General features: G+C 42.4%; 1 protein-coding gene across 5 annotated transcripts in view; it reads right to left on the reverse strand.

Moving 5' to 3' along the window:
- The window catches only part of LOC112215952 (kazrin-A), a 208,784-nt gene that overhangs the window by 50,539 nt on the left and 133,817 nt on the right, over positions 1-24,428 (reverse strand). The window contains exon 1 of one of the 5 annotated variants that reach the window (XM_042299374.1): positions 22,249-22,486. The exons of 3 other annotated variants lie outside the window; for them this stretch is intronic. In XM_042299374.1, the coding sequence (XP_042155308.1) occupies positions 22,249-22,279 (31 nt within the window). In that variant the 5' untranslated portion in view covers positions 22,280-22,486. Of the gene's footprint in view, positions 1-22,149; positions 22,487-24,428 lie in introns of those variants that run through there. One more of the 5 variants, XM_042299373.1, reaches the window with a different exon arrangement.

A 24,428-nucleotide genomic window follows, 5' to 3' on the forward strand; every position in this document is an offset into this window, starting at 1 on the left:
TTCCTCTTATTCTCCCATCTCTCTCTCCCCCCCGTTTCAACTGTTCTGCCTGGTGCTATGGAACCTGTTCACCAGACCTACTGTTTCCCTCCCTCCCTCTGAATGATCGGCTATGAAAAGCCAACTGACATTTACTCCTGAGGAGCTGGCCCGCTGCACCCTCTATAACATGGGTGGGCAACTCCAGTCCTCGAGGGCCTGATTGGTGTCACACTTTTTTCCCCATTTCTAGCAAACACAGCTGATTAATCAAATTGCATTCTAAGCTGAAGATCATGATTAAGTGATTATTGGAGTCAGGTGTGTTAGCTGGGGCTGGGGCAAAACTGTGACACCAATCAGGCCCTCGAGGACTGGAATTGCCCATCCCTGCTCTACAACCACTGTGATTATTATTTGACCCTGCTGGTCACCTATGAATGTTTGAACATCATGAAGAACGATCTGGGCTTAATGGCCATGTACTCTGATAATCTCAACCTGGCACAGCTAGAAAAGGACTGGCCACCCCTCAAAGCCTGGTTCCTCTAGGTTTCTTCCTAGGTTCCTGCCTTCGTAGGGAGTTTTTCCTAGCCACCGTTGCTAGCCAGCATTGTTTGATTTTTTATTTAAAAAATTTATTTCACCTTTATTTAACCAGGTAGGCTAGTTGAGAACAAGTTCTCATTTACAACTGCGACCTGGCCAAGATAAAGCATAGCAGTGTGAACAGACAACACAGAGTTACACATGGAGTAAACAATTAACAAGTCAATAACACAGTAGAAAGAAAAAAAAAGAGTGTATATACATTGTCTATATGATGTTTGGGGTTTTAGGCTGGTTTTCTGTATAAACACTTTGTGACATCTGCTGACGTAAAAAGGGCTTTATAAATACATTTGATTTGATTTGATTTGCAGCCCTGACAGCGATTGGAAGTGTGTTCCCCAGCCAAGGAGCCACACAACTGAAAGCCCTGTCACCCAGGGCTGCTGAAAGAAGATGGAGCTGGAGGAGCGAAGGTTGCGTGTGGGGCAGCAGGGTAAAATGAGGTCAGACAGACACGTGTGTTCTGAGTTCTGGATAGCTTGGTAGGTGTGAACCAGGATTTTAAAGTCAATGCATGAGAATATGGTGAGCCAGTGAAAGATGAACAGCACTGGAGTGATGTGCTCGGGGTGTGAGGTGTGAGTGAGGACACGTGCAGCACAGTTCTGGGAATATTGTAGCCTTCTTAGGTACTTGGCAGATGCACCAACAAACAGGGCATCACAATAGTCCAGAAGGGATGAGATAAAGGAGTGGATGAGTCCCTCAGTTGCAGGCTGTGGCAACATATGTCATAAAAATCAATGGAACATTGCCAGGTTATTGATTTTTTACTTTGGTCACTTTGAGAGTGACTGTCAGATATCAAATCAAACTTTATTTGTCACGTGCCAAACACAACAGTGAAATGCTTATTTACAAGCCCTTAAACAGCAATGCAGTTCAAGAAGAGTTATATATATATAATATATTTACCAAATAAACTAAAGAAAAAATAATAAAAACTAACAAAATAAATTAATGAGGCTATATACAGGGTGTACCGAGTCAATGTGTGGGGGTACAGGTTAATCGAGGTAATTTGTACATGTAGGTACGGGTAAAGTGACTATGCATAGATAATGAACAAGGAAGTTAACCCACTGTTCCTACGCCTTCATTGAAAATAAGAATTTGTTCCTGACTTGCCTAGTTAAATAAAGGTAAAATAAAATAAAATAAACAGCGAGTAGCAGCAGAGTAAAAACAAATGTAATTAGTCCGGGTGGCCATTTGATACATTTTTCAATAGTCTTATGGCTTGGGGGTAGAAGCTGTTAAGGAGCCTTTTGGTCCTAGACTTGGCAGTCCGGTACCGCTTGCCATGCGCTAGCATAGAAAACAGTCTATGACTCCTCTGACACCGGCTATTATATTTGTCCTGGATGGCAGGAAGCTTGACCCCAGTGATGTACTGGGCCGTACGTACTACCCTCTGTTGCGCCTTGCTGTCAGCAGTTGCCATACCAGGAGGTGATGCAACCGGTCAGGATGCTCCAGATGGTGCAGCTGTAGAATTTTTTAAGGATTTGTGGACCCATGCCAAACCTTTTCAGTCTCCTGAGGGGGAATACGTTTGATGTGAGGGGCTTGCGTGGCAGAATTGTTGTTGCCTATCCTTACCGCCTGGGGGTGACCCGTCAGGAAGTCCAGGATCCAGTTGAGGGATGTGTTTAGTCCCAGGGTCCTTAGTTTAGTGATGAGCTTTGTGGGTACCATGGTGTTGAACACTGAGCTGTAGTCAATGAACAGCATTCTCACATAGGTGCTCCTTTTGTCTAGGTGGGAAAGGGCAGTGTGGAGTGCGATTGAGATTGCATCATCTGTGGATCTGTTGGGGCGGAATATGAATTGGAATGGGTCTGCGCTACGCGGGATGATGCTGTTGATGTGAACCATGGACCAGCCTTTCAATGCAATTCATGGCTAGCAACGTGAGTGCTACGGAGTGCTAATCATTTAGGCAGGTTACCTTAGCTTCCTTGGGCACAGGGACTATGGCGGTCTGCTTGAAACATGTAGGTATTACAGACTCGTCAGGGAGTGGTAATCCGTCTGGCCCGCGGCTTTGTGAATGTTAACCTGTTTGAAGGTCTTGCTCACATTGGCTACCGAAAGCATTATCACACAGTTGTATGGGACAGCTGGTTCTCTCAAGCATGCTTCAGTTTCGCTTGCCTCGAAGCGAGCATAAAAGGCATTTAGCTCGTCTGGTAGGCTCGCTTCACCGGGCAGCTTGCGGCTGGATTTCCCTTTGTAGTTCGTAATAGTTTTCCTCTGGTTGCAGATGTGACATGTTGGTAGAAATGAGGTCAAATGGATTTAAGTTTACCTGCATTAAAGTCCCCGGCCGCTAAGAGCGCCTCTTCTGGATGAGCATTTTCTTGTTTGCTTATGGTCTTATACAGCTCTTTGAGTGAGGTCTTAGTGCCAACATCGGTTTGTGGTGGTAAATAGACGGCTACTAATAACATAGATGACAACTGTCTTGGTAGATAGTGTGGTCTACCACTTATCATATGATAATCCACCTCAGATGAGCAATACCTCGAGGCTTCTTTAATATTAGGCATCACGCATCAGCTGTTATTGACAAATAGACACCCCCCTCGCCCCTCGTGTTACCATATGTAGCTTCTCTGTCCTGTCGATGCATGGAAAATCCCGCCAGCTTTATATTGTCGATGAGTCGGTGAAACATAAGATATTACAGTTTTTAATGTCCCGTTGGCCATTTTGAATTCCAATGATTGAACGTTGGCCAATAGAACAGATGGTATTGGAGCTTTACTCACTTGCCAACAAATTCTCAGATGGGAGTCTGATCTGCTCCCTTTTTTCCCGCTGTCTTTTCTTCACACAAATGATGGGATTTGGACCCGTTCCCGAGAAAACCTTTGGGTCGGGTTGCGAACCCCACTGGAGGGGAGGACCTTGACACCATCAATATTGAGGCTGTAGCAGCTGATGTTGTTAATAAGGATCGGACCCTTTTATTACATTTTCGCCTAAAATGACATACCAAAATCTAACTGCCTGTAGCTCAGGACCTGAAGCAAGGATATACATATTCTTGATACCATTTGAAAGGAAACACTTTGAAGTTTGTGGAAATGTGAAATTAATGTTAGAGAATATAACACATTAGATCTGGTAAAAGTTAATACAAAGAAAAACTTTTTTCTCTCATTATCTTTGAAATGTAAGAGAAAGGCCATAATGTACTATTCCAGGTTAGGCACAATTTAGATTTTGGCCACTAGATGGCAGCAGTGTATGTGCAAAGGTTTAGCATGATTCAATGAACCATTGCATTTCTGTTAAATGTTGTATCAAGATTGCCCAAATGTGTCTAATTGGTTTATTAATACATTTTCAAGTTCATAACTGTGCACTATCTTCAAACAATAGCATGATATTATTTCACTGTAATAGCTACACTAAATTGGACAACAATTGGTTTAACAAGAATGTAAGCTTTCTGCCCATATCAGAAATGTCTATGTCCTGGGAAATGTTCTTGTTACTTACAACCTTATGCTAATCACATTAGCCTACGTTAGCTCAACCGTCCTGTAGAGGTTATTGCCTATCAGGAAGACCACTGTCTTTTTGTAGTTTATCTGCAGGAAACCCAGCTTCATCCACACTTTGAAGTCCTGCAGGCAACTGACCAGGAGTGCATTGGCAGTGTCAGTGTTTGTGGAGACATACAGCTGAGTGTCGTCAGCATTAAGGTAAAAGCCCAGTCCGTGTTCAATCAAGATGTTTCCCAGTGGTAGCATGTAGATACAAAACAGTAGTGGTCCTAGATCCGAGCCTTGAGGGACCCCCAGTTGCAGAATTGTTCATGAGTTGAGGGAGCTTGCTCACAGTAGAGAACAGCACCCGGTAGTTACCACTGCCATTGCTGATGAGTTAGGAGTAATAAGATGTCCGAGCTGCATTTAAGGGCTCTTTGTGTTTTTTCTTACGTTTGTCATACATCTGCACGTGTACTGTTTGCTCAGTCTTTTTATAGTGTCTTTCTAGACAACGGACAGTTGATTTGCGAGAGAGTAGCTCAGCGAGAAGATTGGAGAAAAACACCAGGCAGGTTTTTAAAGGAGCAACGTCATCCAGTGTGGAGGCCAAGGCAGTGTTGTATTGAGCCACAGAGTCAGTAACAGGCAGGTTGGAGATGGATTCAGTAAGCTGGGTTGTGTTTATAGTTTTGAGACACCTAAATGAATGGGGTGTTTCTGGGGCTGAGTGGGTACAGGAATACCTAGAATAAAGGTGATGAATTTGTGGTTGGACAGCCCTGACTCATTTCCATCCAGTTTGGCCAGATCCACCCCTGTAGTACAGATCAGGTCCAGAGTATGGTCTTTGTTGTGGTGGAAAAGTCCACATGCTGTTGGTGTCCAAAGTTGGAGTCCAGGACATCAGCCAGGAGAGTAGAGAGTGCAGTCAGGAGAGTCGACATGTATGTTGAAATCACCAAGCACTAGCATAGCAGGGCACAAGGGGCTCAGGTGTATTAGTAGCTCAGATAGTTTAGAAAGAAGGTCAGCGTAGAGCTTAGAAGGCCAATAAATCAGCACAGTTAGTACTGATGCATATGGTTCTAACAACCAGTAGTTCAGTCTGGTCACAAATACTTTCCTTCTCTTATCATGGTGTCCCCTTTGACCAAAGCAAGTCTATATATATTGACAGGCCCGGATTAAGAAAATCATAGGCCCCGGGGCTGTGTTGTTTTAATACTACACAAATGACCGAAATGAGTGGCAACTTTAACACTGACAAACTGAGATGAATCTCTTCTTGAATTCAAACAAACAATAGCCCAGGCCAATGAAGCTACACACAGATTGTACAATATTAGTAGGCAATGTATATACAGGATATACAGTGCATTCAGAAAGTATTCAGACCCATTCACTTTTCCACATTGTTACGTTACAATCTTATTCTAAAATTGATTAAATAAAGCATAAATCTACACACTATAACCCATAACGACAAAGTGAAAACAGGTTTTTAGAAATAAAAACATAAATAACACATAGGTTTTCAGACGCTTTGCTATGAGACTCGAAATTGAGCTCAGGTGAAACATTCTGTTTCCATTGATCATCCTTGAGATGTTTCCACAAGTTGATTGGAGTCCACCTGTGGTAAATTCAATTGATTAGACATGATTTGGAAAGGCACACACCTGTCTACATAAGGTCCTACAGATGACATTGCATGTCAAGACTAAAAACCAAGCCATGAGGTTGAAGGAATTTTCAGCAGAGCTCCGAGACAGGATTGTGTTGAGTCACAGATCTGGGGAAGGGTACCAAAATATTTCTGCAGCATCGAAGGTCCCCAAGAACATAGAGGCCTCAATCATTCTTAAATGGAAGAAGATTGGAACCACCAAGACTATTCCTAGAGCTGGTCGCCCAGCCAAACTGAGCAGTCGAGAGAAAAGAGCCTTGGTCAGGGAGGTGACCAAGAACCCGATGGTCACTTTGACAGAGCTCCAGAGTTCCTCTGTGGGGATGGGAAAACATTCCAGAAGGACAACCATCTCTGCAGCACTCTACAAATCAAGCCTTTATGGTAGAGTGGCCAGACGGAAGCCACTCCATAGTAAAAGGCACATGACAGCCCGCTTGGAGTTTGCCAAAAGGACCAAAGTGGAAATAAGCTTTTCAGCTTTAATGTGTTATCATTGATGATTTTCTTAATTGTATGTGGCGGTGCCACCGGCCCGAGCGCCCTTATGTATTTCAAAAAATTGTCTCATAAATTCGATCAATCAATCAACCTAAAGGACTCTCAGACCATGAGAAACAATTTTCTCTGGTCTGATGAATCCAAGATTGAACTTTCAGCCTGCATGCCAAGCTTCACGTCTGAAGGAAACCAGGCACCACTCATCACCTGGCCAATAAGTATGGTTGTGGCAGCATCATGTTGTGGGGAGGTTTTTCAGCAGCAGGGACTGGGAAACTAGTCAGAATCGGGGGAAAGATGAACGGAGAAAAGAACAGAGATCTTTGATAAAATCCTGCTCCAGAGTGCTCAGAAATCAGACTGGGGCAAAGGTTCACCTTCCAACAGGTCAATGACCCTAAGCTCACAGCCAAGACAATGCAAGTGTGGCTTCGGATAAGTCTCTAACAAAATGGAAAAAGTCAAAGGGTCTGAATACTTTCCGAATGCACTGTATACAGTACCAGTCAAAAGTTTGTAAACACCTACTCACTCAAGGGTTTTTCTATATTTTCACATTGTAGAATAACAGTGAAGACATCAAAACTATGAAATAACACATATGGAATCATGTGTTTAAAAAAAGTGTTAAATAATAAATATATTTTATATTCTTCAAAGTATCCACCCTTTGCCTTGTTGACAACTTTGCACACTCTTGACCTTCTTGACCAGCTTCACCTAAAATGCTTTTCCAACAGTCTTGGAGATCCCACATTCTGAGCACTTGTTGGATGCTTTTTCTTCGCATGCCGGTCCAACCCAACTCATCTCAATTGGGTTGAGGTCAGGTGATTGTAGGTGACGCCTCCTTCTCCATGCTTCACGATGGGAACAACACATGCGGAGGTCATCCATTCACCTACTCTGCGTCTCACAAAGACACAGCGGTTTTTGGTTCCAACCAAAAATCTACAATTTGGACTCATCAGAGCAAAGGACAGATTGCCACCGGTCTAATGTCCACTGCTCGTGTTTCTTGGCCCGAGCAAGTCTCGTCTTCTTATTGGTGTCCTTTCTTTGCAGCAATACGACCATAAACGGACAAGCCTGTCACGGATCCCTCCCGAACTTTCATCACGCACACATGTCCCCTATTCCCACTGATTAGTATTTGTATCTATGTGCCCTTTGGTTTCCATGGTCATGTCGATTATTGTTACTATGTGTGTTGGTGTGTGTGAGTAACTGTGCTGTGTGTTTGGGGTTTCGTTCCCTTGTGGATTGCGCAGATGATTACAGGTCTCATCCTGTGCGTTAATAATTGTGTGTGTGTTATTTATTCAAGGCACTCCTCACTCTTTTGTTTTGTGTTTCAACCCTGTGTGCTGTGTACGTGTTTGTTTGGTCTTCGTCCCCGTGCCTTTCCCCGGCACGTCATAATTTGGGAGAAATAAAAACCCTATTACGCATTCCTGTGCCTGTCTCCTGAATCCTTTATACCAGCATGACAAAGCCACCATGACAGCTACAGTGCCAAGAGATCATTCCTTCAAAACAAATGAGTCTTCTAAAGAATGTGACAGTGAATAACAGGAAAAGATGCCGTGTTTATGGAAGGGTTCGCTAACAGGGCTCCTAAACATTCCTCCTCTGAGATTGAGAAGGCTATCTAAGCCTTATCCAAGGCGCTCAATACAAGAACCATTGTATGAGAGCCAGGAAGAACAATAGAACTACCCATAAGAGGAAAGTATTGAATCAAAAGGGGAATGAAAGAATAGTCCGGGTCAGGAATGCGGCGAGCGGCAAGTACATTCTTGACAGGAGGTAACAGCCTACTTCCTCCTGTTTGTTTTGGACTTAGCAGCAGTCGAGCTATGGCAATGCGGTGCTTGAATATCACATTCAAACAGATGGGCTCGGTAAAATCATTAAGAGATAATCTTGCCGAATAAAGCTTAACCTGTCTCAACCACCACTTTAATTAAGAAGATGTCATATTCCAAATATCGTCTTATGAGTTCTATCATTAAATCATTTACTTATTCATGACCATATTATACAAGAAGAAAAAGTTATTTCAAAAGATGAATAAACCTTTACGACACTTCAAGTGAAGTATTAGCAAATATTTTACCCCCTAGGGCTCCCAGACAACAATAGACTGAGCCATGGCCTCCCTCGTGAACTTCATCTCTGTCTCATCACTGATGATGCCTGAAGACTTGAAGAGACAGTTGCACTGTGCTGTGGGTATGTCAATTAAACTTAGATGGCCATGACAGGCTCTGTCTCCGGCCTAATTCCAAACCAATCCCTCGCTCCCTATCCCTAGGCCCCTATTGACTCAAGTAGATCTGAAATGCCTGGCAAGGACTAATAACACATTGTTGATACCTATCCAAGAGATATATGAGGAGAAGTGAAGGGTTTAGAGATAGGGCCAAGAGATTGATTTGGAATTGAGCCTCTGTCTGTCTCCATGGTTGTGCCATTGTGCCAATGCGTAGCGAACACACCAGAATACTGCACACTCACAACAGTCACATTTCTCCCATCCCATATGCTCTTCTCTAGCCACGGAACGCCGCCTGAGAATGAGTTATACTTAATGGATTTTATCATTGATTCCACAGAACATTAAAAAGTCAGTCTTCAAACCCACGGTCAGTGAGAGAGAGATTGAAACAAACTCCTTGTTCAAGGGTGGTGGTTTTTACATATGCAGAAGGCAATGGCTCCTTTTCAAGGTGATACATTCTACCTGCCTTGGTAATAAACTAAACAGAAATGTCTGCAATTTTCAAGGTGGGACTGCATAGGGAGAACACACACCAAAGCCTGGTTAGCTCTGGCAGTTGTGGGAACGTTAAGCACGCCCTTGCTCCAGTGAATGTGATTCTCGATGTGACTCTCGGAAGAGGTTCATCTTAGAGGTTAAGATGTGAAACAAATGGATGTGTCACTAGCATTTTGAACTGTAAGTAAAAGCCCTGCTCCACATTGCTCACATAGCCGTATAACTATGGTCATCTCTATAATAAAAAAGTAAATAGACCTATTTAAAGTGGAATTGTTGTGAATGCCATATTTAACCAACTGGGGCGGGAAAGTTATTGAGAGGTGTGTGGTGGTGGGAGGTATTGCTTGACCATGTCCCCACATGACTTGCACACAAAGACACACACACACACGTTGGATGGGGTATTGATCAATGTTGCCCTTTGTAGGTCAGCTGTAAGCATTAGCTCAAGGCTGCCCTTTCAGTCTAGGAGGGATACACGAGGCTAGTCTGTCTACTTCAGTTTAGGTTTATGGAAGAGTCACATACTGCCGCACATACACCGTATTTGATATTTGCTTTATGCTGCTTTACAAGGGGTTACCTGAATGACAACATAACATCATGCTGTATGGGTTGATATAGACAGCATTCTGTATAATATAAATAACACAGTAATCATGACCTTACTGACCACACACACACACACACACACACACACACACACACACACACACACAACCATATCATTACGGGCCATTGATAGTGAATCCATCAGTGGCTGTGGATCATAGCGCTCACTGGCTGAGCTCTGACTACTGATGAAGGCAGTGTTGCTGCGTCTGGAGAGTCCTCTCTGCGGATTAGCTAGTCAATTCACATAAGCAGAACAATCAGCTGGAGACGCCTGAGGACATTACAGGATCGGGCAGCGTGACGAAAATGAAAAGTGCAGGGGACGCAGCTCCGGGGGCACTCCATTACAGAAATCCAGCAAACATTCCTTATTGATGGAGACAGTGATGAGGGGGGAGTCGGGACTCATTTATAAGAGAGATAGGGTTGCTCACATTAACACTCATTGATGAGCTGGAGTGTGCTTTCTGCAGAGGCTACACCACTACCCCCACTCTGACATACAAACTTAACTATATGATGACAGTCAAAACATAGAGATGATGAAGATGCAAATAACATTCACAACCTGAGTATTGAGGTAAACCTGTAAAGCCAATTCATGGTGAGAAATGCCTCTGAAATTTAGCAGGCATGATCATCATGTATGTCAGGGTTAGAACTGCAATACACTCACAGTAGGCAACTACACACAGTTCAGACACACAGCAGGACAGACTAGTGGCCATCCCCCCACCTAGCAAATACTACATCTAGCTCGAAAAATCTGCAGTCTAACATAAAGGAATGTGACATGCCCCACACTGGCAAAAGTATTTCATGCTCCAGGTCCCCAGAGCAATGAGGGTTGCACTTTTGGGAGTGTGTTTGGAGAAGAGCGTGACAGACAGTGACTGAAAAACAGTCCAGTAGGAAAGATTAGCTATTTTCCCCAATCGCATACCTACCAAATCTACTCGCATCACCCTAGAGGCCAAATCTTGTCTGTCGATTGTATCAGCCAGACTGGCCATGGCCAGCACACATCTCAGCGGTGTACGCACTTTCATTTTTTTCTCTCTCAGGGACTAGTTAAAGAAAGACATATTGAATGCAGAAAGGATATGTACACGCTCAGTCATTTATACTCCCAAATAGTGAAGGTTTATTTGTGATAAACTGAGCATGGCTGACTGCGTTGTGAACTATTAAGAGGGGTGCAAGTGTAGCATTACAGAATTTTTATATAGAAATGTATTGTGTAGAACAGATATGATTGTCTTTCAGGTACAACAGGGAATCATGTCAGCACTATTCATTACATTTCTATCTGCAATGTTTAACAAATTTACCCCTGGTCTACAGCGCAACCGGCACCTATTCTCTCTAGTCTCGACCCTCACTCCCTCACTCCCGACTGTAATCCCTCCACACTGTTCACAGTTAGCTCCCATTTGTGTCAAGCGTGACAACACAAACACGGGGATTAAAATCATTCTGAGCCTACAGATGGACTGATACGTTGGAACTACTTTTTAACCACAGTGATGTGGTTGTCATGGGGATTAGGGAACGAGGATTCCATAATATGACTGTGCTCCTATCATATAATTAATAATTAGAATACTACAATGGACATGAACCTTCTTATGATGGGCCAAAAGTCAGCCATGTTGGTCAACCATGGTTTGCCAGTGCTGTGATAAGAAATTGTGTAAAACAATGAATGTGAAGAATGTACAGAGCATTTGAAAGAACAGTCAGACCTCTTGACTTTTTCCAAATGTTTTACGTTACAGCCTTATTCTAAAATATGTATTTGTTTTTTTCCCCCCTCATCTATCTACACACAATACCCCATAACGACAACGCAAAGAAATCCGAACCTTTACTCATTAGTTTGTTGAAGTACCTTTGGCAGAGATTACAGTCTTGAGTCTTCTGGGTATGACGCTACAAGCTTGGCACACCTGTATTTGGGGAGATTCTCCCATTCTTCTCTGCAGATCCTCTCAAGCTCTGTCAGGGCAGATGGGGAGTGTCGCTGCACAGCTATTTCAGGTCTCTCCAGAAATGTTATATTGGGTTCAAGTCCGGGCTCTGGCTGGGCCACTCAAGGACATTCAGAGACGTGCTTTGTCTTGGTTGTGTGCTTAGGGCCGTTGTCCCTGTCTGAGGTGCTGAGCGCTCTAGAGCAGGTTTTCATCAAGGATTTTTCTGTACTTTGCACCATTGATGTTTCCTTAAAGTCTGACTAGTCTCCCAGTCCCTGAAAAACATCCCCAAATAATGATGCTGCCGCCACCGGGCTTCACTTTAGGGATGGTATTGGCCACGTGATGAGCGGTGCCTGGTTTCCTCCAGACGTGACGCTTGGCATTCAGGCCAAAGAGTTCAATCTTGGTTTCATCAGACCAGAGAACCTAGTTTCTCGTGATCTGAGACTCCTTCAGGTGCCTTTTGGCAAACTCCAAGCGGGCTGTCATGTGCCTTTTACTGAGGAGTGGCTACCGTCTGGCCACTCTACCATAAAGTCCTGATTGCTGGAGTACTGCAGAGATGGTTGGCCTTCTGGAAGGTTCTCCCATATCCACAGAGATGAAACCTGTCAGAGTGACCATCGGGTTCTTGGTCACATCCCTGACCAAGGCCCTTCTCTCGATTGCTCAGTTTGGCTGGGTGGCCAGGTCTAGGAAGAGTCTTGGTTATTCCAAACTTCTTCCATTTAAGAATGATGGAGGCCACTGTGTTCTTGGGGACCTTCAATGCTGTAGACATTTTTGGAACCCTTCCCCAGATCTGTGCCTCAACACAATCCTGTCTCGGAGCTCTACTGACAATTCCTTTGACCTCAAGGTTTGTTTTTTGCTCTTACAGGCACTGTCAACTGTGGGACCTTATATAGACAGGTGTGTGCCTTTCCAAATAATGTCCAATCAATTGAATTTACCACAGGTGGACAAGCAACACCAATCAACTTGTAGAAAGATCTCAAGGTTGATCAATGCAAACAGGATGCACCTGAGTTCAATTTCGAGTCTCAGGGCAAAGGGTCTGAATACTTATGTAAACAAGGTATTTCATTTTTTATATTTTTTATACATTTGTAGACATTTCTAAAAAACAGTTTTTGTTTGCCATTATGGGGTATTGTGTGTAGTGATGAGGATTTGTATTTATTTAATCCATTTTAGAATAAGGCTGTACCATAACATAATGTGGGAAAAGTAAAGGGGTCTGAATACTTTCCGAATGCACTGCATTGATGCTACAGTGAACTAGCAGTTAGTGAGGTATAGATACTCCTAAAAATAACACCAATGCCAGAAAACGCTCTAGTCAAATTACAGAGACAAAAAAATACAATTTCAGAAAATAATTACTCCAAACTTTTTCTGTTGTGTTTACAATGAAGGCAAATGGATGCACTAATGAGTTATTGCTTTACAGCTACGGTGAGAGAGGAGATAGACATTACTGTTTTATTTTTCATTCCTCTTCTTGACATATTATTATTCCAGGCAGAGTGTCTAGAATGAGAATGGGTTGTATTGGGTCAGGGAATAATTACTTCAGTGGGCAATGTGCTGCAGTAGAATAGTCATTTGAAGAGGAAATTGATGCTCTGCTTGATCATTTTCTATATGCTATGAAAGCGAAAAACTAATCTAAGATGGCGGTACTGAGTCTTGCCACTCTACAAGCTCTGATTCTGTGTCTCTCACTTTTGTTGGTGTTTTTTCGTATGGAGGTCTACATGTTTACACAAATATAGTCATTTGTAACTAAAATCAGCAAAAAAAGAAACATCCTCTCACTGTCAACTGCGTTTATTTTCAGAAAACTTAACATGTGTAAATATTTGTATGAACATAAGATTCAACAACAGACAAACTGAAAAAGTTCCACAGACATGTGACTAACAGAAATTGAATAATGTGTCAAAGAACAAAGGGGGGGTCAAAATCAAAAGTAACAGTCAGTATCTGGTGTGGCCACCAGCTGCATTAAGTACTGCAGTCCATCTCCTTCTCATGGACTGCACCAGATTTGCCAGTTCTTGCTGGGAGATGTTACCCCACTCTTCCACCAAGGCACCTGCAAGTTCCCGGACATTTCTGGGGGGGAATGGCCCTAGCTCTCACCCTCCAATCCAACAGGTCCCAGACGTGCTCAATGGGATTGAGATCCATCTCGTCACTGGCCATGGCAGAACACTGACATTCCTGTCTTGCAGGAAATCAAGCACAGAATGAGCAGTGTGGCTGGTGGCATTGTCATGCTGGAGGGTCATGTCAGGATGAGCCTGCAGGAAGGGTACCACATGAGGGAGGAGGATGTCTTCCCTGTAACGCACAGCTGCAACGACAAGCTCAGTCCGATGATGCTGTGACACACAGCCCCAGACCATGACGGACCCTCCACCTCCAAATCGATCCCGCTGCAGAGTACAGGCCTCGGTGTAACGCTCATTCTTTCAAAGATAAATGCGAATCCGACCATCACCCCTGGTGAGACAAAACCTCGACTCGTCAGTGAAGAGCACTTTTTGCGAGTCCTGTCTGGTCCAGCGACAGTGGGTTTGTGCCTAATGGCGATGTTGTTGCCGGTGATGTCTGGTGAGGACCTGCCTTACAACAGGCCTACAAACCCTCTGTCCAGCCTCTCTCAGCCTATTGCTGACAGTCTGAGCACTGATGGAGGAATTTTTCGTTCCCGGTGTAACTCGGGCAGTTGTTGTTGCCATCCTGTACCTGTCCCGCAGGTGTGATGTTCAGATGTAACAACGCCTGCACAGAATCGGTACACGTGGTCTGCCACTGCGAGGAGGATCAGCTGTCCGTCCTGTAGCGCTGTCTTAGGCATCTCACAGTACGGACATTGCAATTTATTGCCCTGGCCACATCTGCAGTCCTCATGCCTCCTTGCAGCATGCCTAAGGCACGTTCACACAGATAAGCAGGGACCCTGGGCATCTTTCTTTTGGTGAGTCAGTAGAAAGGCCTCTTCAGTGTCCTAAGTTTTCATAACTGTGACCTTAATTGCCTACTGTTAGTGTCTTAAGCTGTTAGTGTCTTAACGACCGTTCCACAGGTGCATATTCATTAATTGTTTATGGTTCATTGAACATGCATGGGAAACAGTGTTTAAACCCTTTACAATGAAGATCTGTGAAGTTATTTGGATTTTTAAGAATTATCTTTGAAAGACAGAGTCCTGAAAAAGGGACGTTTCTTTTTTTGCTGAGTTTACTTAACATCAGGGAGAAATCGTTTGGAGTCAACAACATCCACAACATATTTCGTTACCTGTGGAATTACTGACTAACAACATACCTGGGCAGTCACTGCCTACAGCTGGGAATACACCCGGACATGGAAGCGAGCCGGAATACTCTACAGGCCCCCTCTGCCTGCCTTGCTATTGTCAAACGTCCGATCACCCAGGACTCTGCCATATCCCCCTCGGTTTTGACCATCTACCGAGCCAGCAGGTCAATCAAATTCTCTCTAAAATGAATAGATGGAGGTATTTGCTTCATGATTAATCAGCGCTGGTGTACCAACTCCACAGTACATCCACAGGGATACCTTCAGCGCGTCATGTACCACACTCGATGAATACATAGACACTGATGTCATATATCCGTTTCCGTATAGAGACGTGTAATCCCACAAAAACTGCAACGTCATACGACAACAACAAGCCCTGGTTCTCAAAATAACTATCTTTACTACATAAGGAAAATAACTCCGTAAAATATGAACTTCAAATCAGACAAATATGAACCGTGCTCTGCAATTAGGAAGGCCAAAACAAACCACATAAAAACTAGAAGCACAATTCACTGCCAATGACTCCAGATCAGTCTGGAAAAGCTTACAGGAGATGACAAATTGCAAAAAACCCTCCTCCTTCAAATGAGCACCCCTCCCAGAAAAACTCAACGTGTTGTATGTGCGGTTTGAGGAAACGAGCGCACAGACACTCAACCCCCCACTTCAGGTATCTCCCCTCCCACCAGCATTCACCATAAAGGAGGATGAGGTCAGAACTGTTTTCAAAAAGCAAAACATAAGGAAAGCAGAAGGGCCGGATCAATTTGCCCAGCCGTGCTCCACCACTGTGCAGAACAACTGGCTCCAGTGTTCACCGGCATTTTTAACACTTCCTTATGCCAGTGTGCAGTACAACAGTGTTTTAAAGTATCCTTCCTTCTTTATGTCCCCAAATCACCCAAAACAACCTAACTCAACGACTTCAGAACAGTCGCCCTGACATCTGTGGCCATGAAAGCATTTGAAAGTCCTGGCCTACTTAAAGCCATGCACATCCCCATTGATGGATCTACTCATTTGCCTACAGAGCTAATAGGTCTGTTGAGATGCTGTCAACACAGCACTCCACTGCACACTGCAATCCCTAGAGACACCTAACACCTACTCACGCATCCTGTTCATAGACTGTAGCTCACCTTTCAATACCATCAATTCCAACAAACTATTCACTAAGCTGTAGGACTTGAAGTAACAAGCCATTACCAGACAACTACCAGCAAACAATATTTGCCAACACTAGGAGGAAACAGAAGAGTCAGAGCACAGCATCTTCTCATGAATGACCGAAGACTGTTTCCTTCATGCTATTTGGCATAGCATTTGCTCGGTCACACAAATGATCTCTCACTGTATACAATGTAAATGTGTGTGTGCGAGCGTGCATTCGTGCGTGCGTATGTTTGTGGGTTGTTCAAACACAACCTTTTCCTGGTGCCAAAGGCTAATAGAGCTAGTTGTGTATTTGTAGGTTGGGCCAAACATGAGGGCAACAAACTCTGTCCCCTTTGATATTTAATCAAAGAGCTCTGTTTAAGTCTGCACACATACACGCACACACACAAACAAAGGAAATTGTGCCAACAAGTCGACCTTCCGTCAAACATGAATGATAAAACAGCCTTTCTTGGCAGAAAAACGTGTGATTAGTTGCTCACACTCACAGGCCTTTCAAAAGTCCAGCCTTGAAAACAAAAATATACTATCAAATACATTTTTTCCAAGCCTTGGCAAAATAATCTCAGTAGCATCTTGAAATCCCTGGAAAACTCTTATTTTAACGGGAATAGTGCCATTTCTGTTTCCAGTGAAGATGAAAACATTGGTAGTTCAGACGCACAGCACACCTGTGAATGAATTTAGTGCATAAGCCGCACAGTAAGGAAGTCTGTCACTGCTCAGTTTTTTGTCACCTTTCAGAGAGGTGTATTGTGGGAGGGAAACCCTATGTCTCTGTGTTTCGTCAACTGAGGTAGAGTTAATGGAAAATAGCAGGAGGCATACCGAAAGTCAGTGGGATGAATGTTAAAAGCCACAATGGCCAAATACTTCTCGTTGGTGTAATAGAAATGTGCTGAACCAATGTTTAGCAAAGCCTTTTGCTTTAAAACTACATCCATGGGCATGGAAGAATTGGAGGGTGGTTGGATACTGGACTATCCACTAAAATATTATCCTTTGTCTTACAGTCAAGAATAGAAGAAAAGGTTCAACCTAGAATGCCATGTGAAACAGATAAAACACATTCTAATGAAAAATACTTTGACTAGATTTTGCCCATCACTGCTTCACCAAAACATGTCCAACTATCTAATAATAATACAATGGCTGTAGATTATACTGTCACGCCCTGGCCATAGAGAGGCTTTCAATTCTCTATTTTGGTTAGGCCAGGGTGTGACTAGGGTGGGCATTCTATGTTCTTTTTTCTATGTTTTTGTATTTCTTTGTTTTTGGCCGGGTATGGTTCTTAATCAGGGACAGCTGTCTGTCGTTGTCTCTGATTAAGAACCATACTAATGTAGCCTTTTCCCACCTGTGTTTTGTGGGTAATTATTTTTCCATTTGTGTGCACCTCGGTTGGGTCATGTTCTTTGCTGTTTACCTGTTTGTTTTTTGGTTGTTTCAGTTTCACTTTCATTAAAAGATGTGGAACTACATGCACGCTGTGCCTTGGTTGACAGGGAGTCTGAGGATAGCGAGCGTGACATATACACTGAGTATACCAAATATTAGGAACACCCCCATCCCCCCTTTGCCCTCAGAACAGCCTCAATTCATCGGGCGATGGACTCTACAAGGTGCCAAAAGCATTCCACAGGGATAATGGCCCATGTTGACTCCAGTGTCAAGTTAGCTGGATGTCTTTTGGGTGGTGGACCATTTTTGATACACATGGTAAACTGTTGAGTGCAGCGTTGCAGTTCCTGGCACCTACTATAATTCCCCATTCAAAGGCACTTACATTTCTTGTCTTGCCCATTCACCCTCTGAATGGCACAAATACACAATTCATGTCTCAATTGTCTGGATGTTTAAAAATGCATTTTTAAAATGTCCCCTCCCCTTCATCTACACATATTGAAGTAGATTTAACAAGTTACATCAATAAGGGATCATACTGTAACTTTCACCTGGATTCACCTGGTCAGTCTATGTAATAGAAAGAGTAGGTGTTCTGATTGTTTGTATACTCAGCATATATTTTCAAGTGAAACATTTACTACAAAAATCAGGTTTCTGCCCCTTTATCCCTAAGCACTGGTTTTGTATTGAGAACCTGTTGCCCAGTTGCCTGAACTTGACATAAAAACACGTGAACTACTAAAACACATGAAAGGCAGGCCATTCTCTTAGCCCCTCACAGTATCACACAGAGGGTCTGCTGCATCTACCCACTCCTCTGACAGTCATGTAATTACAGAGGCAAGATCAGGCCACTCTCATAATTACACAGTCACACTGGACACGGCCAGCCTGCTGTGAAACACACAAACGCATGCATATGCAACCACACTCCTACACACTCCTACACACACACGCCCTGTCACTTAATTCTGTGATGGACAGGCCAGTGGGTGCAGCCAGGAGGGAGGGAGGGAGGGAGGGAGGGTGGGTGGGTGGGTGGGTGGGCAGTGAAAACAGACACCAGGGTCCCCCACCCAGGTCCCGACTCATGGAAGGGGTAAAAGTTCAGGATGGGGGTAGAGATAATGATACAGGCACCATAGAGCAAATCCCCCTCTCCACCACACCTTTTCAGATTGAGTGATTGACAACTATGACATGGTTTACATAGTAGGGAATGATCTCTTTGAGTAAATACATTTGAATTACAGCACCCCTTTTCATTTGAACGAAACCTGCCATATTTGCCCATTGTTGAAGTGCTCAGAAAGGTGCTCAAAGTTGAACGATTTTGCATACCATGAGACATCTATGTCTTCATCACTGTAAACATTCGATTGATATAATTTCAAAGCTTACTTTTATTTATTTTATTTTTATTAAACTTTTTTTTTAAATTACCTTTAAGGTCACTGGTTTTAATACCTGAGCCAAGAAGGTGAAAAATCTGTTTAATGTGCCCTTAAGCAAGGCACTTAACCCTAATTTGCTCCAGGTGCGCTGTACTAATATGGCTGACCCAATATAAACAATACATTTCACTGCACCAATCTGGCGTATGTGACATTACACACTTGTACTGTACATGCATGAAATACTGTAAAACAATTAAAAGCCAGGTCTCAAATAGCCGTCTGTCTCTTTTAATAGCCGGCCACCCCACACATTTCAGCAAATAAACTCTTGTTTCAAATAAACTCAGGTCTAAATGAATTGTTTACAAGGTTACCATGAATTACCATGAATTGTTTGTAAGGTTTAATGTTTGTTTTGTTACATAATTCAATAATGACTCTGAAAAAATGATGGCAATCTGTTTTTATCACCAGTAAGAAACTGCTAACCTTTGGCTGCAAACAGCAGAATACTTCTAGCTAGCTGGAAAGCATAAAAACAGTGAACAACTTTGGGAGTACAGACCCCAAGAAATCAGTAGATTTCTGGTGAAAATGCACAGTCAAAGAGATGAATAATTATTCTGTCAAGGATGTTATCTCAAAATAGAGGCATACTAAGAGAAAAGAAACGTGACATAGTGTGTAAATGATAACACACTGCAGGAAATGAAGAAATTGATAAAAACGCTGGAAGTGAATGCTGGAATTAAACAATTAACTATGCAAATGAGCAAAAGCTGTGTGCATTAAGGAGATGGATGCCTGGCTCAAATAAAAGCCTGTCTCTAATAAATGCTTGTTATCTCCAGTGATTTAAGCAAATACACACCTGGGCTATTAATTGAAGTTTTACAGTAGGACAAATATAAGTACCCACCCAATTAATATTATTATTATTATTTTAGGTTAAAAAGGAGTCCATTCGATATGATGCTTTTGTAGTGTACAACTATATTTATAGTTACCACCTAGCCATATAGGAACTCATATCCCCAGGCAATCAGAGATCAACAATATCTGGCCTTAGCCCTAGATACGGTTGCTTCTAGGTCTACTCTTAAAAGTGACACCACCACTAAAGCTAGACACAGAATAGCTTATCAGTGAGTTTTCTTTCACAAAGAGGGTATTTTAATAACGACACATAGAAGAGGTGACCTGCCCTTGAGCATGACACTTTGACCTGTCATTTCCCCATAATGCCTGTAAGCTCTTCACACAGACGCTGTCAACTCATAGTTCAAAACAGTTTCAGCCAAAATAAAATTTCATTTCAATTCAGGAATTAAACTGGAATTTCAGTTTACTTCCTAAATGTAAATGGAATTGAGCGCAACACTGGTCACAACTAGTCTGGACTTTCAACCTTCACATATACTGCACTAAAACTAGACTTGACTAAGCTAGAGTAGATTGGACTAGATTTGAGATAGAGGAGTTTAAAAGGGAAAACCAATCTACATTGCCTATCTGAGACATTTGTGATGAGTATTCCTGTTCTGGTTTGAACACAAAAATATGTGAGATGCTATTGGGGCAATGTTAGCATGAATGCCTCATAATTAAACACAACTGCTAATATGTAGCCACACCTTGGATAGAAGTTAGGCTCTCGGAAGCAATGAATACCGTTGAAACTGTTTGTTTGTTTTGCTTAGGTGGCAAGAATGGTGTCAGTGACCACACCCTGTGGCTAAGCCAGCAGGAATTACCAGATGTGTTGTCACTGCACAGCTGAGTATGTCACTCAAACTACTAGCAACGCTATTGGGACACTCCAATAACCATTGTAACTGCCCCCCTAAACAGTATCAGCCTCAGGTGGAAGCAGTGAGGATTCAAGTACAGTAGCTAATGAATACTATGCTCTGACGGTTAGCAGATAGGGTCTATGTGGATGGTACTGAGCTGATTTTGGCCCGCATGGTTTGGAATTGATCAGAGGATTTTAAGCAGATCTGACTAGGTCAGTCTTGAAACAGAGGTGCTCATCCAGTGAGGACTACAGTACCCATGAACCATCAACGTTATCAACGTTTAAAATGTACATGACCTATAGACATGCTGTGCTGTATGCTGTCACACACTGAAATACACAGAGAGTAAAATACGCATTCACTCTCAGAGAAATGTGAGCTCAATAACCCTAGATGCAGCACTGTTAAAAATATATTTTTTAAACAATGCTGCCTTCATGATTCAGGCACAAACACAAATGTACCGTTGTTCTGAGAAATTCAGACATATTGCTGTACAAATAACCAAGGACAACACTGAGTCACCTATTCACTAACCCATGACAAAAGGTCTTTAGAAAACAAAAAAACACTGCCTGAAAGAATTGCCTTCACTAAACAACCCACAATGAATTCTGCTGGTGAATTGCAATTAGACAAAACTCATTCATTCAATCATTTCCAAACTACGTTTTTTTTTGCTCCTTTGCACCCCATTATTTTTATTTCTACTTTGCACATTCTTCCACTGCAAATCTACCATTCCAGTGTTTTACTTGCTATATTGTATTTACTTTGCCACCATGGCCTTTTTTGCCTTTACCTCCCTTATCTCACCTCATTTGCTCACATCGTATATAGACTTGTTTATACTGTATTATTGACTGTATGTTTGTTTTACTCCATGTGTAACTCTGTGTCGTTGTATGTGTCGAACTGTTTTGCTTTATCTTGGCCAGGTCGCAATTGTAAATGAGAACTTGTTCTCAAATTGCCTACCTGGTTAAATAAAGGTGAAATGAATAAATCATGTAAAATGTGAAGATATTCTACCGAGTTGGTATAGGTACACCTTGTTGTCAGTCAGCCTGACAACTACAGTTTGTTTTAGTGTATGACTTTGGCTCTAGGGTGGCATAGTTCACTCCCATGTTCAAACAACAACAAGCCGTGAGGTCATAGTTGGGTAAAGTAACTGAACGGTTCGACAATGAGTGGCAGCCGGCAGGTGACTGAACATCCCACATGACACTTTTACCCACATGTGAACTCGCTGTTTTCTGAGTTTTAATAATACACGAACACAAAAGCACAAACAGTGCTTACAAAAACAGTCCCACAGGTCTCTGCTGCAGCCCCCCATTCAAAATATTCAAAATACCAGGCCTCACCAAAAGCTTCAGTCACAAGCTCCCTTCCAGTGTCAGTGTCACTTGAAGCTTTTAGTCGGCAGCCATGCTCTTCCACTACTCCACTCCTTCTCCACTCACCAGGTTTCCCCTCCTCCCTGTCCGACTTCATCCCCTCCTCACAGAAGACTTTTCCCAAGGATTCCACTGTCAGGTCTGGGCTGGGAATCTCACAATAGACAACAGGGGAATCTGAACAACACTCCTCAGGCAAAAACCACTCTTCGTCCACTGCAGTGTGTCCAGGAAATCAGGAAATACTTCCAGAGATTGTCCCTCCCTCTCTCTTTCTCTTGCTCTCTCTCTTTCTGTACCTGTTCTAAGAGACTCCCACAGGTTTAGAATTACATATTCCATTCCTCCCCTCCCCCTCTGTTCCAATGCTTCACTGGGGGGTGGCGCTAACTAGAGCTGTCACTATTTTCCCACACTACTCCAACACACACACACACACACACACACACACACACACACACACACACACACACACACACACACACACACGCACACACACACACACACACACACACACACACACACACACACACAGGTTATGGGAGGAGTTATGGCAAGGTGCGGTCTTGTAGTAGGCAGGTGAGAGCGTCAATGTGTGTGTCCTCTCACGCAGGTTGGCCAGGCAATGTAGCTCAATTAAAACAGAGCGGGTCTAGAAGTTGCTCTCAAGAACCCAAGGCATTAATAAGGCATTCTGCCTTATCCTAAGGGTTCTCATCTATAAGCACTGCTTACCGGTGGGACCATGTGAACTACAATCCCAATGCTTTGTTTTAACATTTAGAAACTATGTGGTTTTTGAAACATATGGAACTTATCTTATTTCTTTGTTTATTTTAAATAAATAAAAATAGGGGATAGATCAGCTTTAATATTGCAGGTAGATTGTAGCTTCCATCAGCATAAGTGCATCATTTCCAATATATATATATATGAAACTTGTTTAAAAATGACGGAGTCAGCCATGATTCACCAAACTATATTTTGAAAGAGGAATATCTCATGAAATTGGTTAAAGTCATGTATAGTGACCCTAGGTCTAAAATAGTAAATAATGGATACTTCTCAGAAAGTTTAAAACTGTCTAGAGGAGTGAAACGAGGCTGTCCACTATCGGAATATCTATTTATTATGGCCATCGAAATGTTAACTGTTAAAATCAGATCCAACAATAATATCAAGGGGTTAGAAATCCAGGGCTAAAAAACAAAGGTGCCATTGTACAGCCTCATAGAGGATCTAGATACTTCTTCTAACCTCTCTGGATTAAAACCAAATTATGATAAGTGTAAGTGTATTACATGTTGGATCACAAAAGATATATAACTTTTACATTACTGTGTAGTTTACCAATAAAATGTTCTGATAGGGATGTGGGCATACTCGGTATACATATCCCAAAAGAAAGAAATTACCTAACTCCAATACATTTTAATAGAAAGTTAGCAAAAATAGATAAGATCTTGATTTGTTTAACACTTTTTTTGGTTACTTCACGATTCCATGTGTGTTATTTCATCATTTTGATGTTGTCACTATTATTCTACAAATAGTAAAAAATAAAGAAAACCCTGGAATGAGTAGGTGTGTCCAAACTTTGAACTGGTACTATATGTTAGTATATATATAAATTGTGTGTGCGTGTGTGCGCGTGTGTGTGTGTGTGTATTTACAAAAATATATATTGGGGATTGGAAATGATGCACTTACACTGATGGAAGCTACAATCTACCTGCAATATTAAAGCTGATCTATCCCCTATTTTTATTTATTTAAAATAAACAAAGAAATAAGATAAGTTCCATATGTTTCAAAATATATATAAACTCCAGTCATACTTTATCAAAGGCCTTTTCAAAGTCAGCTATGAATGCCAAGTCTGGTTTCCCAGATTTTTCATAGTGTTCTACCAGTACTTATACGTAGTCTTATATTATCTCCAATGTATCGTCCATGTCAAAAACCTGTCTAATTAGGTTGAATAACATCCGACAATATCTTTTGAATTCTATGCGCTAAGCATTTTGCCAGACTTTTTGCATCACAACATTGAAGTGTAAGAGGCCTCTAATTTATTAAATGGACTGGATCTTTATATTTACCACTGTGATCCTTTTTCAGTAATAATGAAATCAGGCCTTCTTGTTGAGTGTCTGACAATCTACCATGTATATAAGAGTGGTTAAAACATGCTAATAACGGTCCTCTGAGTATATAAAAAAGGTTTGGTATACCTCCACTGTTAT

The sequence above is a fragment of the Oncorhynchus tshawytscha genome, linkage group LG16 (genome assembly GCF_018296145.1).
Source record: "Oncorhynchus tshawytscha isolate Ot180627B linkage group LG16, Otsh_v2.0, whole genome shotgun sequence".
Taxonomy (NCBI): domain Eukaryota; kingdom Metazoa; phylum Chordata; class Actinopteri; order Salmoniformes; family Salmonidae; genus Oncorhynchus; species Oncorhynchus tshawytscha.